At 44.3% G+C, this 15,791-nt stretch overlaps 1 protein-coding gene across 4 annotated transcripts in view; it reads right to left on the bottom strand.

Moving 5' to 3' along the window:
- Positions 1–11,105: 11,105 nt before the first annotated feature.
- dusp8a (dual specificity phosphatase 8a) overlaps positions 11,106–15,791 on the bottom strand; it is a 42,084-nt gene continuing 37,398 nt past the window's right edge. For all 4 annotated transcript variants that reach the window (XM_031861817.1, XM_031861824.1, XM_031861808.1 and 1 more), the window contains exons 4-7: positions 15,291–15,457; positions 15,018–15,177; positions 14,588–14,711; positions 11,106–14,457 (exon numbers count right to left, since the gene is read on the bottom strand). In XM_031861817.1, coding sequence (XP_031717677.1) covers positions 13,215–14,457; positions 14,588–14,711; positions 15,018–15,177; positions 15,291–15,457 — 1,694 coding nt within the window. In that variant the 3' untranslated portion in view covers positions 11,106–13,214. The remainder of the gene's footprint in view (positions 14,458–14,587; positions 14,712–15,017; positions 15,178–15,290; positions 15,458–15,791) is intronic.

The raw sequence follows: 15,791 nt of genomic DNA, 5'->3' as shown, positions 1-15,791 counted from the left end.
GAGCCGACCCACTCCGTCTCTCCCGTGCGTAAAATGCGTGTCACGCAGGGCTGTATGAACATGGATGCAATAGGATACGTAGTGAGCGAGTTAGATATAAAGGTAGTGTCCGTTTGCTTTGACTGTCCGAGCAATTGTAGACATCTAGGTCTACTAATTGAGACTTTATCACTTTAAATGCATGGCGATCACGTCTGCTGTCGACATTGAGTTTAATTGTTATAACACATGAGTTGCCATCTTATTCTAGGGCAGTGTTGCCCAACCTCTGGGTCAGAAACCGCAAAAGGTCCCAAGATATAAAGGTTCCCCAGATGATTTAAAAAAAATCAAAAAAGTAAAATGAGACAAATCCGAGAGGGACAAATCACTGCTCACAAAACCAACCTGTGGTGAGGGGTCACAATTAGACATTGCTTTATTCCAGGGGGTCGGGAACCCCCTTTTTTTTAATGAAAACCTACTATTATCCTTTTCCATCTGGTCATAGCTGATATGTGGAGGTGCACCTTGGGATTAAAGCTTACTCTATAACAGGACAGGACTTCCAGTATAACTAATTCTTTATGGTCGTAGAAATTAAGCTTTTAATTGACCAAGGCTTGACCAACCAGGGAATGCAAGCATATGGTATAGTAGTATAGTTTGTATTATGTTCACATTATGCACATCTCTAAATAAAGTTGTAATCCGTCCACTCATTACCAGAAACTCAATGACACACCGAAAGCTTGCGGCCAGGTACTCCACTTTGGGGATACTGGTGGTCTCAGGCTCTATGGGCATATAATGAAGCTGCCATGTACATTCTGCCGTGTACCACTGTACTGGATGGGAATCTGAGATGGCAGTGCACAGAGGGAGGTGCTGTAGGTTGAGGCTCAGTTTTGCACCATAGCCCCAGTTAGTCGGTCCTTTAGTGAGCCTCCTGTAGTTGTCATCACTATAACATATAGAATAGATGAACTCTCCAAACAAAACCCAGAGAAATGTCATTGGGGGGCCATAAATCTCAACAAGGCTGCATTCATGTGCACTGACCTCTCACTGTGAACCTGTGCAGGCAGAGCAGGTAAGTATCACTGGCTAAATTGTTATATACTACCGGCTATACCGCTCTCCTTGTTCTCAGACACCGACTCCCAGAGGCAGAGGGGACTTATATTTATGTCCTGTCCTACATTAAAGGCTTATGTTTACTGAGTCTATGTCAACTCTTCATTTAGTCAGGCAAGATGGCATTTCATCAGTTAGTGTAGATTAAAATTGCAATAGTCCAAAGAGCCAACTGCCTCCCCTCTGGTTTATATGCCGTTTTATTCTGTGTTCAGAGCAATGTGCTGCTGAAAGCGCTGATTAATTGATCAAGAGAAACTTAATTCCCAACTACTTTGATAATTGATTAATCTTTTAAGTAATTTACCAACAAACAAACAAGCTAAACAGAGCTGGTTATAGCTTATGAAAAGTGAGGGTTTTGCGGCTTTTCTCAATTTTATATAATTAGATTGAAAATGTTAAAGTTTGTACTTGAGCAAAACAAGACATTTGAAGACTCACTAAGGCCTGAGTAATTGTGAAAGCCCATTTCCACTATTTTCTGACAACTTATTTATTACTAAGCGATGAGTCGCAAACATGATGTACAGATTCATCAATAATGAATGTAATTCACTCTCAATTTTGTAAGAGAAGCATGTTTTTTATCGTTTTGTTTTTACACGATATAGTGTCTAACTTAGAGAATAAAAGAATGTGATTTAGTGACGATGGTCTTTATCATTTGCCACTCAATTAATGAGTTCTATTTTGGTACAGGAGTATATATAATTCATCATGTACCCCTGCCTTAACTATTTATTCTATATAGCTTTTTACTGTATTCCATTCCTGTTCTCTTTATCTCCATTTTCCCCTTTAGGAAAACCATCAATTAGACAGATGCAGTTTGCATAGATGGGATCAATATGTACTTTAGCCTGCAAAAGTGACTGGTCTCCTCTCTTCCCGTGTGCCTCCCTCTCCCACAGACCATTAGAGCGAGACATTTGATTGTCATTATAGTCCTAACAATCCTTTCTTCCTTCTTTTTCTGTCTCGCCCTCTCCTCCATTTCTCCTCTCAGCATCCTCGGCCTTCTATAAATAACAGGAGCACGCAGGTGACATAGAGGGCATTCAGAGAGAGCCCTGTTAACAGGAGGCAGAGCCACATGATTGGCTCGTTGACACTCCAGCTGCGTCCAATCACGTCAGCGAGAGGCGGGGCTACAGCGAAGATTGACAGGAAGCTGGTGGAATCCTCAAACCTAATGTAATGCCTGCAAAAGCCACACGGGGGCAGTGTGGGACGTTTGTTTACGCCAGACCTGTGCACAACATAAGGAACAGTTATTAAAAATATCAAATTGGTAGTGTTATTTTGTAATCATTGTTAAACATCAACAGAGCTCCCTGTGGATCGTTTTTATCAGAACCACATGCAGTAAGAGACAACGTCCTATGAACATTCTTATGAAAACTATTTATAAATAGGCCTAAGTATTAAATACTCTGGGATTATGCGGTGGACACAGAAATCTTTTTTTATCGTATAGGTGCATCAGCTCGTCGTACCTTTATAACCATTTACCAAAGCAAATTAGAAGCTGTGTTCTCTCTTGGAGCCATTTTTCACAGAAGACATTTTTACAGATCACAGAAGGAAAAGCACAGGTGTAAATAAGTAAATGAATGATGGTTGAATCCCGTTTATCATGCTTCAGTTTCAGGGTCATGGCATTGTGCATGCTGACTCACTGTCACTGTTATGGCTTACTGTGGGTAGAGCAGAGCCATTGGTACGGCCTATATTGCTGTTAGCAGTGACAGTCTCCTCTACATTAACTCTTTTTGACACTCACAATCTATGACACTTCCATTACCAAATTCATGACAGCATAGCAGTGTGACTACATGACCTATGCTCAGTCTGCAATGACCTAAGACCAGTCAGGCGAACTGTGTTTACCTCTCACAAGGATGTTTTCATCGGGCCGGCTGGCTCCAGAGATGTGCTCTGTGGGAAAACGAGCTGGGCTCTGGTCAGGTGCTCGTCTGAGTTTGCCAATGTCACTTCCTGAAATCCATCCACCCGTCAATACTGAGCCATCCAGGGGTCGCTATGTTCCCATTCCACATCAGCACAGTCGGTGCAGTGCATGAGAGAGATCTATGTCAGCTCGTCCTGTACCTTACCTAACCTATTCAACAAAAACAACTATGTAATGCAATCCAACAGCCTTCCATTAAATACTATAACAGGCATTTGTTAAAGTACAGGTGTAGACAATGTTAGTGGCTTAATTGGGTAACAGCTCCTTTGAACTGAACACCTAAATTAATTGTAATAAGGAGTAATCATTTGTTATTAATTACAGCTGTGCTCTTCCTGCAATGACATACCAAAATGAAAAAAGGTATTTTTCACAGCAGAGACTCGCATCAACGGTGATTTGACTTGTCTTCTCTCCCCTGCAATCAACTATGGACTGCCCAAAATAGTATATATCATCACGCAGTCAAGAGATGAGGGGCGCAGTGTCTCTTGTTCAGAAGAGCACGCACTACGTTGCACTAAGTTGCACTACGTTGCACTAAGTTCTATTTAGTTAATTTGTGCTTAAGCTCCAGAGCAGTTATGTTTAGTTTATATATTTATTCAAATTTGTCACTTTTTTTTTTACTCTTCTTAATTCTTGTAAATACTTTGGGTGAGTAAAATCATTTTTTCCACCTTTACCTGCTCTCCCAGCTTTATGCTTCACAGATGTCAATGTTTTTTGTGACAAAAGTCTATAGAGCAGTACAAAGGTTATCTGTACATACACACTATTTCTACACTTGAGCTTCGGTGTTTGCAACTTGATGCACCCTGTAACACACACACTCCTCATCCACACACACATTACACATTTCTTGTGTTGTCAACGTAAGAAAAATCCTGACCTTTTATAGAATCCGAAACATTTTGTGAAAACCAAACACACCATACACACACACACACACACACACACACCCACACACACACACACCCCACACACCACATGCCTATAGATCAGGGTGAGTGAGGAATGACTGATATGATTTATCCATAGCTGGCAGCGGTAACTCAAAAAGCCATTAGGAGGCATTAAAACGGAGACACCTCACATTACTCTTGCATGAATAATAAATGTTTAATAGATGCAATGAGGAGTGTGTGCGCATGTTTGTGTGTTTGCATAAATTACACAGCAACTAGTAGCTGTAAAACACATGTATGTCCTCATAAAGCTAAAACTATGATCTGATTGTGTTTGATCCAAAATCCTACCAATATTATAAAAAAAAAAAGCGTGAGATTATGATTCGATATTATGATTTTTCAGCAGTAACACAGAAGGGCATTAACCTAAGTGGCTCCATGAACGCAGGCAGTGTGTGTCTGTGTCTCAGACATGTTTACTGTTAGCAGTCTGATCTCATCACTGATGGATTCATTTTTCAGCTTCTCAACGATGATCACATAATATAAGGTGATGATAATGGCCACTCGCATGACTGGGTTTCGTATTGTCGGCACCGCCAAGTCTGTGTCGACTGAGAGTGTAATGTGTGTGTGTGTGTGTGTGTGCTTGTTCTTGTGCTTGTGTCACTGCTGGCTCCACGCTGACGGCTGATGTCTTGTTGTATGAGTCAGTCTCAGCCACATTACTCATGTCTGCAGACCTACCTGGCTCCAGCACTCCCATTCCTAGAAAGGAGGCGAGAGATTGAGGAAAGAAGAGGATGTATTTGAAACTGAGAAGAACCTATTTGGGAAATGGAGAGAAGTGAAACCAGAAGAATTGGTAGACAAAAAAGGTGAAGTATAGGAGAAAAGTTGCATGCACAGTCTTGCCTCCGGTGCATCAAACCCTAAACCAACTACAGTAGTCAGTCAAAGCGTCCTGTTTTATTGCAGGGCATTTCCCATGCACAGAGTGATACACCCCACCCCCCCCTCTTTGTTTCAAGCAAATCAGACATGAAGTCATTTTTTGCCAGAAGCAACTCAACAGAAATAGCTTGCATGTGGCTCTGAGGTCATGGGCAGAGAGAGGAGAAATGATAACAGAGGCAGACACACACACTGTGTGTCAGCAGTGTACGTGTGTGGGATTCAGTCTTCTCTTGGAGACATACAGGTCAGCATGTCTTCGTGCTTGTTAAACCAGTCCTCCTCAAACACCAGACCTGATTATGGACGGGTGTTTACAGTGGAAACAGATTAGGTTTTTTTTACAAATAGGTCTGGTTTAAGGTATTTTCTGTCTACAATTTCTAAAGATTGATGAGATATTCCAATTGACAGAAAATAAATTAACATCAAATAAACTTTAAATTTGCCTAATCCTCTCAATCAACATTTTATAAAGTGAATACACAAAACCCATTTTTAAATATAGATTTCTAATTTATAAGTTTGAAAGAGGACAATCACAAACGTGTGAAGTGTTTTAATAGATATGCAATTATCTGCTGGCCCGTCTATGTCAACAAAGCAAAGAGAAGCTAAAAAATAAAAACCACTCACAGAGGGAGAGTGACTTCACTCTCTGCGAGGGTAGACATTACTCCACTATATCTTTACAAAGAAAATACTTGTTTGCAGCTATATTAATGCTCTGAATCCCATATATTGCACCTTTAAACACTGAAAAAAGGGGCTGTTACAGTAGTTAACTAGCTTTGTCTTTGAATAGTTGTTCCCATTTGCAACCTGGGGGGGGGGGGGGGGGGGGGGCGGACTATTAACACTTTTGTCAAAGTGTATCCGGTGATTATAGTTTTCGTACTGGCCCCTCAGAGAGATGAGACAGTGTCTGACCTTGGGTCAGCTGCGCCACATCCACCTGAAGCACCGTCTACTTCGGTGTTTGTCCGGGATGTGGTTTTGGAAGTGCAGACACTGAGATATGGGATATGCTGTGTGTTGCCCGACTACAATAGCAGAAGCAGTGTGTGTGTGTGTGTGTGTGTGTGTGTGTGTGTGTGTGTCGATGCATTGATGGGGTTCGGACCTGGGCAGAGAGTGCTGATGGGGCTGATGTTGGGAGAGAGTTGCAGTTTGTTCCACCATTAGAAAGACAGAGACAGATGTCAGCACCACCAGCTGCTTTAGTCAGCACTTTGAACATACATACACACACACACACACACGCGCACTCACTCATTGACAGTGGAGAGGGAGTGCCTCACTGCTACATATAGAACACAGATAGGAAGTTTACAGGCTGTCTCTTTTTTGAATCCATTCACTTTCTTTCGTTGCTGAAAACAGAAGCTAAGAGAAACCCGAGGACTGACAGACTGATGCACATTCATTCTGCTGCTGGCTTGACTGATAGAACAAAAGTATCGATCGCCTCTTACCGTCCTGTCAGGGGACAGGAAGCTGCTGAGCTTGACTGGGAGCCAGCAGTAGGTGGCAGCAGTCAGTTACACAACCGCTGCCTGAGTAATCACAATGACTGTCTGTCTACTTTCTGGTGTCGTCGCACAAGTCAAGCCCCTTTATACTCCATCGCCTCCATAGATACAAAATATAGTGGACGTCGAATCAACCAGACGGATCCCTGATTATGACTATAACCCATTTCTGTGAGCACTTTTGTTGTTGTTCATATCAAGGCTCCAAACAGCACAATGCGTTTCTTGCAGCCTTTCTTTTGTTTTCCAGTGATTTGCCAGTCTAGACACCCCCTCTCGTCTTGCCGTAACGCTGCAGTGTGTAATAAGCAGGTGGCCATGACAGCACTAACTGCAGTAAATTGGATTACCTGAGGCCTGCTGAGCCTCAGAGCCAGCCGGGGTTTCCTCCTCACCACAGGCCTCGCACACACACACACACACACACACACACACACACACACACACACACGCACACACACACACACACATGCCTGCTGCTGCAGAAAATGCACTAATGATCTGCCTGCCTTCATTTATTCAGCTCATTTCCCTGCGGCGAGTTGGAAGTCACGTCGAAATGAAGACGGACTCATGAATTGTCCTTATGACTGCACGAGGGCAGAAGCAGGAAGAGAATATTGGACACATACTGTATGTTCGTACCAAGGCTCTTGATGGCCTGGCACAGAGGAGAGAGGAACCACCACAGGCTGCATGGCCTTCCAGCCCACAGAGCTCAAGTTTTTGCTCGCTTGCGTGAGAGATGGACAGGGATGAGAGAGAGGTTAGAGAGAGGGAGACAGACAGAGAGGAATAGTAGGACAAGCACGCTGCCAAAATACAGGGTTATATAAGGACAAGAGTTTTCCATGGAAAAAAAAGGGCAAAAAATGCTGTTTGGAGTCAGTCATCCTTGGTGATGCGTGGAACAGTGTGGAATGCTGTGCTGACGCAATTTTCGAGCAGTGATCGTGTGTAATGAGTGTGTGTTTGATATGCAAGTGTACGAAAAAGGAGCAGCGTGAAGAGAAGAAAGAGATGGAAGAGAAAGTGGGCATGTTCTGTGAAAATATGTGCGTGCGTGTGAGCACACTTTGGATGTGTGCGCACATGCGTGCGAGTGGAAATGCAGAGGGAGAGAGAGAGAGTGCCGTCGCCTGCTGACGTAACAGTTCCTAACTGTTTCCATATAGAAGGCCTGGGACCAGGCGCCAGGCAGCCCCTCAGCATGGATACGTCTGGTACCCATCAGCCCATGTGAGATGGAGGGTACACGCTCAGACACTCCTTGCACACTCAAATGCATCACTCTTTCAGTTGAATTTACATGAGCTTCACTGGCGCAAAACATGGACATTCATTTACAAACACACAAATGCATACACACGCGCGCACACACACACATTTTCCATGTAGAAACACACACACACACACACACACACACACATGCTAGTACAGTTATACATGCATGCCACATCCATACACACAAACAGTATGGACAAGCAGCAAACAATAAATTCGTACAAACATGCACATACAATTATTTTAAAGGAAAAAAACAACTAAATAAATATATTTTCTGACTTTTCACAGAACATTGAGTAAATTATCGGCACGTTCATCAATAATGAAAATAGGACACTTCACTGGTTGGATTTTCCTTTGTCACCGATCTGCATCACACATTCATATACACACAAATGCATTTACACTTGTCAACATCTTGTATGCGTGCATGAAAAATTGAAATGCAAATATATATTGTCAATAAATGCACACGTAGACATGCATGCATCCCATATATCTATCCACAGACACACACACACACACACACACACACACACACACACACAGACACACACACACAGACACACACACACACACACGCACAGAATTTGCATTTGTTCGTGCTGACTGTCTGGTTTTAACACTCATGTATTTGCTTTAGTGCACAACCAACATGTGAAGTAAACAGGTAAGTAAGATATGAATGAAAACTCAGAAATCTATTTCAGGCCACTGAAGGAGTTTACACTACATTGGCAACAAGAAACCCGCATAAGTGCAGATTCAGCACAGCAGAGGGGAGAGTCTCGACGGGCAGGTTACCCGAGATGCAGATCTATTTAATACAAGCTCAGGGCACCTTGAAAAACACACACACACACACACACACACACACACACACACACACACACACACACACACAGACAGCATAATTGTGAAAGGGTTATCCATTATGATCCAGGTGATAAATACTGACACCAACATTGGGCAGACCGCTCATTTTAGAGAGATAGAAAGAGAGAAGGTGGGATTTATTATGTATTCCATTACCGCGCTGGTCTTGTGATGGGGAATTCCCATGATGGCAATAAAATAAAGACACAGACACGCAACAAAGAGCCGAGGGACTCAGCTGGAGATGCTGGTAGTGCCATTACCTCTGCTTGTTTCATGTTGGATTCACTAAAATGCTCATTAAGACAGCATTGTGCTCACTGAAAAAGGGCAAGGCCCATCTGGTTTTGAATCCGTACAGAGTGTGTGTGTGTGTCTGTGTGTGTATCAGTGTTGAAAGGATTTGCTCCATCTTCTTCGCCGCCTCTCCTTACCTTACTTGTTCGTCCCACAACAGCATGCCTGTTGTTCTGGCTCGAGTAAACCAAATAGTTTTGGCTTTGGGAGGGATGCGTTGTAGAGATGTGGTTTGATTGCAGGAGGTGAAATTCCACCATGACATCATGAAACCAAAACTGCCTTTGTAGTCAAGCCCCCATTGAGGGGACTCGATTAATTGGCATCCCGCTGGATTTGGACGCTGTTTTTTGCAACATTGGTGTACTCTGTGTCCTCTGGGGGCACACACACACACACACACACACACACAGACACACACCACTACCTCACCTCATTCTCTCATCCCCTGGAGGTAAGCACTGTACAAACACATCACATCATTGGCAAACACTGCACCCTCACCAGCCGCCCTCCCACTCCTGTGCCTGCAGACAGAATAAGGAATAAGGAATAAGGAAGAGGTGGAGCAGGGGGGGGGGGTGAAGACTTGTGAACCAGACATGTGTGTGTGTGTGTTTGACGTGAGAAGAGGAAGCAGAGGGATAATACCAGACGTTGAGTCAATCTGAGAGAAGACAGGGAACAGCAGCGTGATGTTGCTTAGAGGTGTGGCTTACTGGTCGCCTCTCTCAGACACACACACACACACATCTTTATTCTTACAAATGTGAAGGTGTGCCTCTGGGTCTCTCTGTGGGACTGTATCACTGACGGCGGCACACACCAGTCGCCAACCTGCGGTGTACCTGCATATTTCCTCTGTTAGCTAGTAGTAAGCTAGTAATCCTTATAACAGCTAAAATTCACTTCTGGATGAACACTTTAAATAACCTTGTAACTGAGGTAAAAAAAAAGGAATCATACGCATATATTTGAGGTACTTTACTTGAGTCATTTTGTTTTATGGTTGAGTACAGAGTACTCCACTATACCTTTCAGATGGAAATATTGTTCTTTTGGAGAAATATGCTTCCGAGACTTAGCGTTATATCTGTTTGGTAAATATGAAGCTATAGCTAGCAGCAGGTTAGCTTAGCTTAAAGAAAGGAAACAAGGAAGTGGCTCTGTTAAATCCCCCGTAAAATTCCAACTTTTCATTTTTTACACTTTGGCTTTTGTACAGAATAAACATACAACATATAATGTGTCACTGAGCTTCAGAGGTGTTAGTAGGAATATTTGTGTTACTTTTGGATGGACACGGCAGAGCTAACGTTAGGCTAGCTGTTCCAGTTTTTTAGCCGCATATTCAAGTACATTTAGCTTGATGATACTTGTGTACTTTTACTACAATGTTAATATGTATAAGAATATTTTGACACTGGTATCAATACTTTTAATGTTAACATTTGTGCTGAACTCTTCCAATCTAAACACCCTATATTTATCAGCAATAATTTGGTCTAAACTTCATAACACGGCTGACGTGCCTCTCTATGAAGTTATTTTGAACACATCCTCTATATTAAATAATTCAACATTCCATCAGCATTTAGAAGCATGCGTCACCGCATGAAAAAAAACAAAACAAAAATCAATGAAGCTGTGTTTTGTGGTCAGAGTGGAGCTGGTTAAACACAAAATCAATAGGAAGGCTCCAAGACCCGTATGGGATGTCGTAATGTGTTGTTCGTCTGTTCAGTGGGATTCCCTTCCCTGCCCCGATCAGCCCCCATGCAAGCACACAAGATGAAGAAGAAGCAGAGAAGAGTTTGTACTTTTTCATGTCTGTATTTTTGTCTCATTTTCACAAAACATGTACAGGGGAAGGAAAAGCCTTTCAATAGAACCTGAGGTATTTTTGCGTCAAGCAGCCTAAGGTATCAGGATTTTCTTTTAAAAACTCATCTATATTCATCAGTGTTCTCAGATGAGTTGCTATTTACACAACAATAATAACAATAATAATAATATTTCGATAACAAGATTTTTAGCAAATGGGACAGCCTGCATCATCTTTGTTACATGTCATAAATAATTCTAATAACATTTCTTAAAAATATAGGGAGGAGGGTGAGGAGAAGTTGCTTGAGCCTCGGGGGAACAGAGGAGTCTATCTGAACTTACTGTAGCTGCAGCAGCCCAAAGTCAAAGGTCAGAGATCACCAGAGAGAGAAGCTAATCAAGGATAAACGGGAAAATAAACACATTTTACATTATAAATAAATACCTATCTCGCACCAGGAGAGCAACATTTTCATTTCTTACACTTCAAGGTATGAAGATCCGCTTTTTTTTTTCTTTCCGTTTTGTCACGTTGTTTTTAATCAAAGCTTTGGAAAGTGAGAAATAAGAGCAAAAAAAGACAGAAAGAGAGGGAGCCTTACGGACATGCATTGTGCTGATGTGTGTACCCTGTGCTGGGCTTGGCTCACTGAAAGATCCCCTGAGAATGAACAAAAGGGTGTGTAGGGCCTCCTATGCTTTGCATGTGTGAAAATATGTGTAACTGCATACAGAATAGGGTGTGTGTGTGTGTGTGTTGGATGAAGAACTGGTGCTGGCTCGGGGAGGACACTCAGTCTGTTAATCTTGTGAAAGAGCGCGCATTTGTTTGCATATGCAAGAAATCATGACACTGGCAGGACATGTTTTACTGTGTATGAGCGACCAGAGAGTGTGCGGCTACTTTGTTCCTCTGCACAACAAAACAATGTTTTTAGTTAACGCTGGAGCCCTGGATTGTGATGAATCCGTGATTACGCACTACAGAGATCCGGTTCCAGTGGGATGTCTGTACCATCCTCCAAATATAAAACAGAAGTCTATATTTGCACCTTCGATACTCAAGCCTGTGCTTCCGGAGTATCTTGCTGCCATGGGAGTGATGGGTAACTGAACTTGGTTATCAGAAAGCAGAAAAGTGCATTTCAAAGTCAAACATCACTCTCCCCAAAGAAGGAACAGCACGTATTGCTTGCTTGATTTTGTTGAATGTATGTATTTGTTTGAGTGTGTGTTCATAAATACCATACAGCAAATAATAATAATTCAACAAGAAAAAAAAGAAAGAAATCCACAAAACATTATATTATTTCTCATTGCCAGAATGAACCAATACAATAAATTAAAACTATAACTGAACAAAGTCCATTTGAAGTCCATTAAAATTGCTATATATATTCATATTGTATATATAGTATTTGTCTGTCTGTAGTCAGCCTTTCTGGTGCATGCTCAGTGGTGACCATAGATGGTGACTGGGAGCAGTGGGGGTGTCTATAAAGGAGCTGAATGTCCGTTAAAGCGAAACCCTCGCCACCCTCCCGAAACCTCAGTCCCATCGCGCTGTTAACACTGGAAACAAGGGAACCAAAGTCAGGAAAGACACCCTGTGCTTTAAGGGGGAACACTGCCCATCACTGCGAATCTTCAAAAGTCTTTTCAGCAACAACATGCTGAGGATGCTTCATTGTTTGGATACAGTACCGCCGTTAGATGAAGTCCTTGGGATCTCTCTGCCTTGTGCTGTGGTGATGTGAGGAGACGGTGCTGTTAAGGAGTCTGTTATTGTTGTCTGATGTTGCTATGCAGAGTCTGTGGCGGGCAGAGCCACTGGGAGGGGGGGGGGGGGGGGGGGATGTAGCCGTGCGAGGTTCTGAGGCTTTCTGACACTGGGGTGAAGCTTTGGGAGGAAACATGGGGCTTGGTTCAAATCACAAGCTATACACCCATTGAAGAACAATACATTTGACCGCAGGCAAGCAGTTTGTGTCCGAACTCTGTCAAAATAAGGATATTCTATATAGTGAGGATGCAACATGACACTTGTCCTGGGTCGTTTCTTTTTTTTTTTTAAATCTGCGACAGAGCTCAGAAAATTAAGAGTTTCAGTACCGACAGTCCCCCCCCCCCCCCCCTTTTACCCCCACCCTCCCCCAGACTTTTATTCAGATTTGCATGAGAGTTCAGGATGGTAAAGCACCACATCACAGGCTCTGTCTCTCCAGGTGCGAATGCTAGTTCGCTTTCTTACCTTTTCACATTACCTCTCTGCTTGTGTATCTATTTGTCCTTCTCTCAGTTGGAGTCTTTAACACTGTCTGTGAGGGGAGCAAAATAAAAGCCTCTTCTACTTCGTCATATGTCCTCCTCTTGCCCTCCCTCTAACCAGGTCCATTTTTGCCCCCAAGGGACCGCCCCAATCAGGTCCATTATCTGTCAGGATACCTCGATGATCTCCATGCTCCCGGAGAAGCTTGACTGCTTCCCAATCTTCCCCAGTTCTTCTCGGGATCGCGTCTCGGAGATGCCCTCCTCGAACTCCATCTGGCAGCTGCGCCGCTTGAACTGCTTTTCTGACGCAGGCCCGCTGTTGTTCGCACTGTTGGACAGGGTCACTGTGGATGACATGGAGTCTCGGTGGTCTCTCTGTGTCAGTGGCGCTGAGGACTTCTCCCTCTGGGATTTGTCTCGTAACCGCACACCTTCGCTACACCCAAACGCCACATATGCCGAGCTGCTCCCAAACCTCACCGACGACTCCTCTCCCCGTCCATCCCCTCCTCCTCCCAGCTCCATCTCTCCCTCACCGCCCTCCACTGCCCCAAAGTGCCAGGGGGCATCTGTGGGGGGAGTGACGGGAGTGACGGGAGTTGTGGCCTGGACAGTGTCTCTGTGTTTGGTCCACATGGTCCCAGACTCCACGCTGGGCAGGGAGGGTAGTGAAAGGAGCAGGGATCCCTTTAGGTTCTCGTCCAGGCTGGGGCTCTTGGGGTCCAGCGACAAGCTGAGGGACTGTGGAGGTTGGTGGGGTTGGAAGTGGACTGGGGAACTGCCGGAGCAATGCTTGGGTTTCCTCCTGGGTCTGGACGAGGAAGAACCGGTGCGATGGACTCCTTCACTTCCTCGGAGCCCCAAACCTCCAATGCTGCCCCCGCTGCCTGGTGAGGGGAACGGTGAGTCAGCGGAGCAGGGGCTGTCAAGGACGGGAGACTGAGAGCAGACACCGTTGGAGGAGCCGGTCCCTGGGCTGTCAAGCTTGCAGAGCTTTGGGACGTCTTCAGAGTGTGTGGGTGCCTGACTGGGGCAGAGGCTGGGACTGTTTGGGGAGTAGACCGACTTAATGTCAAGGGAGAAGGAGCGTTTAAGCCGGTTAGTGTCCATGATCCTTTCTGCGGAGAGGTTTAGGCCGTTGAAGCCTTGCTGGAGGGAGGTGGGTGATGGCAACTTGGGTTCTGGTGGGATGTGTGCATCTGCCACAGATGAGTCATAGTTGCTGTGGTGACCGTTCATCTCGAAACCTCGATTAACCTCTGAGCTTTGCTTGGTGTTGATTTCGGATATCTTGTCATCAGAGGTGGAAGTCAAAGCTTGCAGTAATTGCAGGCCCTTCTCAAACTCCAGAAGCTGACCCAGGAAGTTGAAGTTGGGGGATATGGACGGTCTTCGGTCCTTTACAAACCTGAAAGGAGGAAAAGAGTTGGAAATTGAGAATGGGAACATTACAAGCATTACATCTGGCATTACTTGCAACAGTGAGTTGTCCTTTCACTGGGGCTGACACCTTAGCTGAGCTGGAGGAGCAAGCGTACCTGTAGGCATCATCTGATGACAAGCCCATTGTCTTCATGATGTATGCAATGGCGATGGTTGCTGAACGCGAGATTCCAGCCAGGCAGTGCACAATGACTCTGCAGTTTGACACCTTAGCTTTATCTGTTGTGGGGGGAAAGCGAACAGGTATGAATACGCATGTTTAGCACAAAGTGTCTGGAGACAATCAAAGGCTATTGAAAGCAAACTGACATTTCCTGGAAGAGTACTGGAGGGGGGGACACCTGAACGGGTGTGTTATACCCGTTACCTAAGCTGCACGTGACCTTTTGTTAACTGTGACAATGTGCGGAGATGTTGTATTGAATATCATAGCATTCTTCGACTTGAGATGAATTCACTTCCTTATAAAGACACTTCCAATCATCCAATCACATTCTTGTTTTATTACATTTCCCCTCCTCATACCTATGAATTCATTCGTTTTTTCCAGCCAGGGAAGCAACTTCTCGCAGTAGTTGTCGTTGACTGGGATGCGCATGAAGTGGCTCTCGCTGATGAAGTCTGGCTTGGGGCAGGTGTTGCTGGCATTCAGCACATAGGTAATACCATTCTGAGCCATCAGATCCTGCACAGAGAGAGAAAAAGTGGTTCAAGGAGACGTTTTGTTGCCAGGTAAAAACAACAAGATAGCTATCTTTCAATGATAAAACGAGTGAACAGATGCAAACTACATTCTACCTTGTTGAGGACGTCCTTCTGTGAGCCCAGGTAGAGGTGTGGCAGGATGCGAGTGGGCCCTACATTAGCCACAGGCAAGCAGGGCTGGGACAAGCTCATAGGTAGAGCAGTGGCAGGTTTCCCTTCACACAGGCCAGGAAAACAGGAGGAGAAAGCAGCGAAACCTCCTGCAGAGAAGGAAGAGAAGGAGAGACCTGGTTAGGTACACTAATGATTATCCACAGAGCAGTCACACAACACCCTGGGAACTCTGCAAAGACTCTTGTGAACCAATCAAGAACACCATTAGCAGAGCAAACAGACGCTCTGTAGGCTTTCAGAGGCGAATCTGGGCTACAATGTCTGGGTTTTGCTTGGTGCAACAGGAGCAAAAAAAGGGGCTCTCTGTGCTTCTGTGTACGAGTTAGGTTGACTTGCTGGGCGGCCAGGAATGTGCATGCCTGGCCCTTTAAGAGGCAGGCGGCTCCACTTTTGGCACATGTGTATATATGTGTGTGTGTG

The sequence above is a fragment of the Anarrhichthys ocellatus genome, unplaced genomic scaffold (genome assembly GCF_004355925.1).
Source record: "Anarrhichthys ocellatus isolate YVR2014 unplaced genomic scaffold, GSC_Weel_1.0 scaffold2, whole genome shotgun sequence".
Lineage (NCBI taxonomy): Eukaryota > Metazoa > Chordata > Actinopteri > Perciformes > Anarhichadidae > Anarrhichthys > Anarrhichthys ocellatus.
The sequence above is the reverse complement of the archived record's forward strand: the minus strand, read 5'-3'. Positions and strand labels throughout refer to the sequence as shown.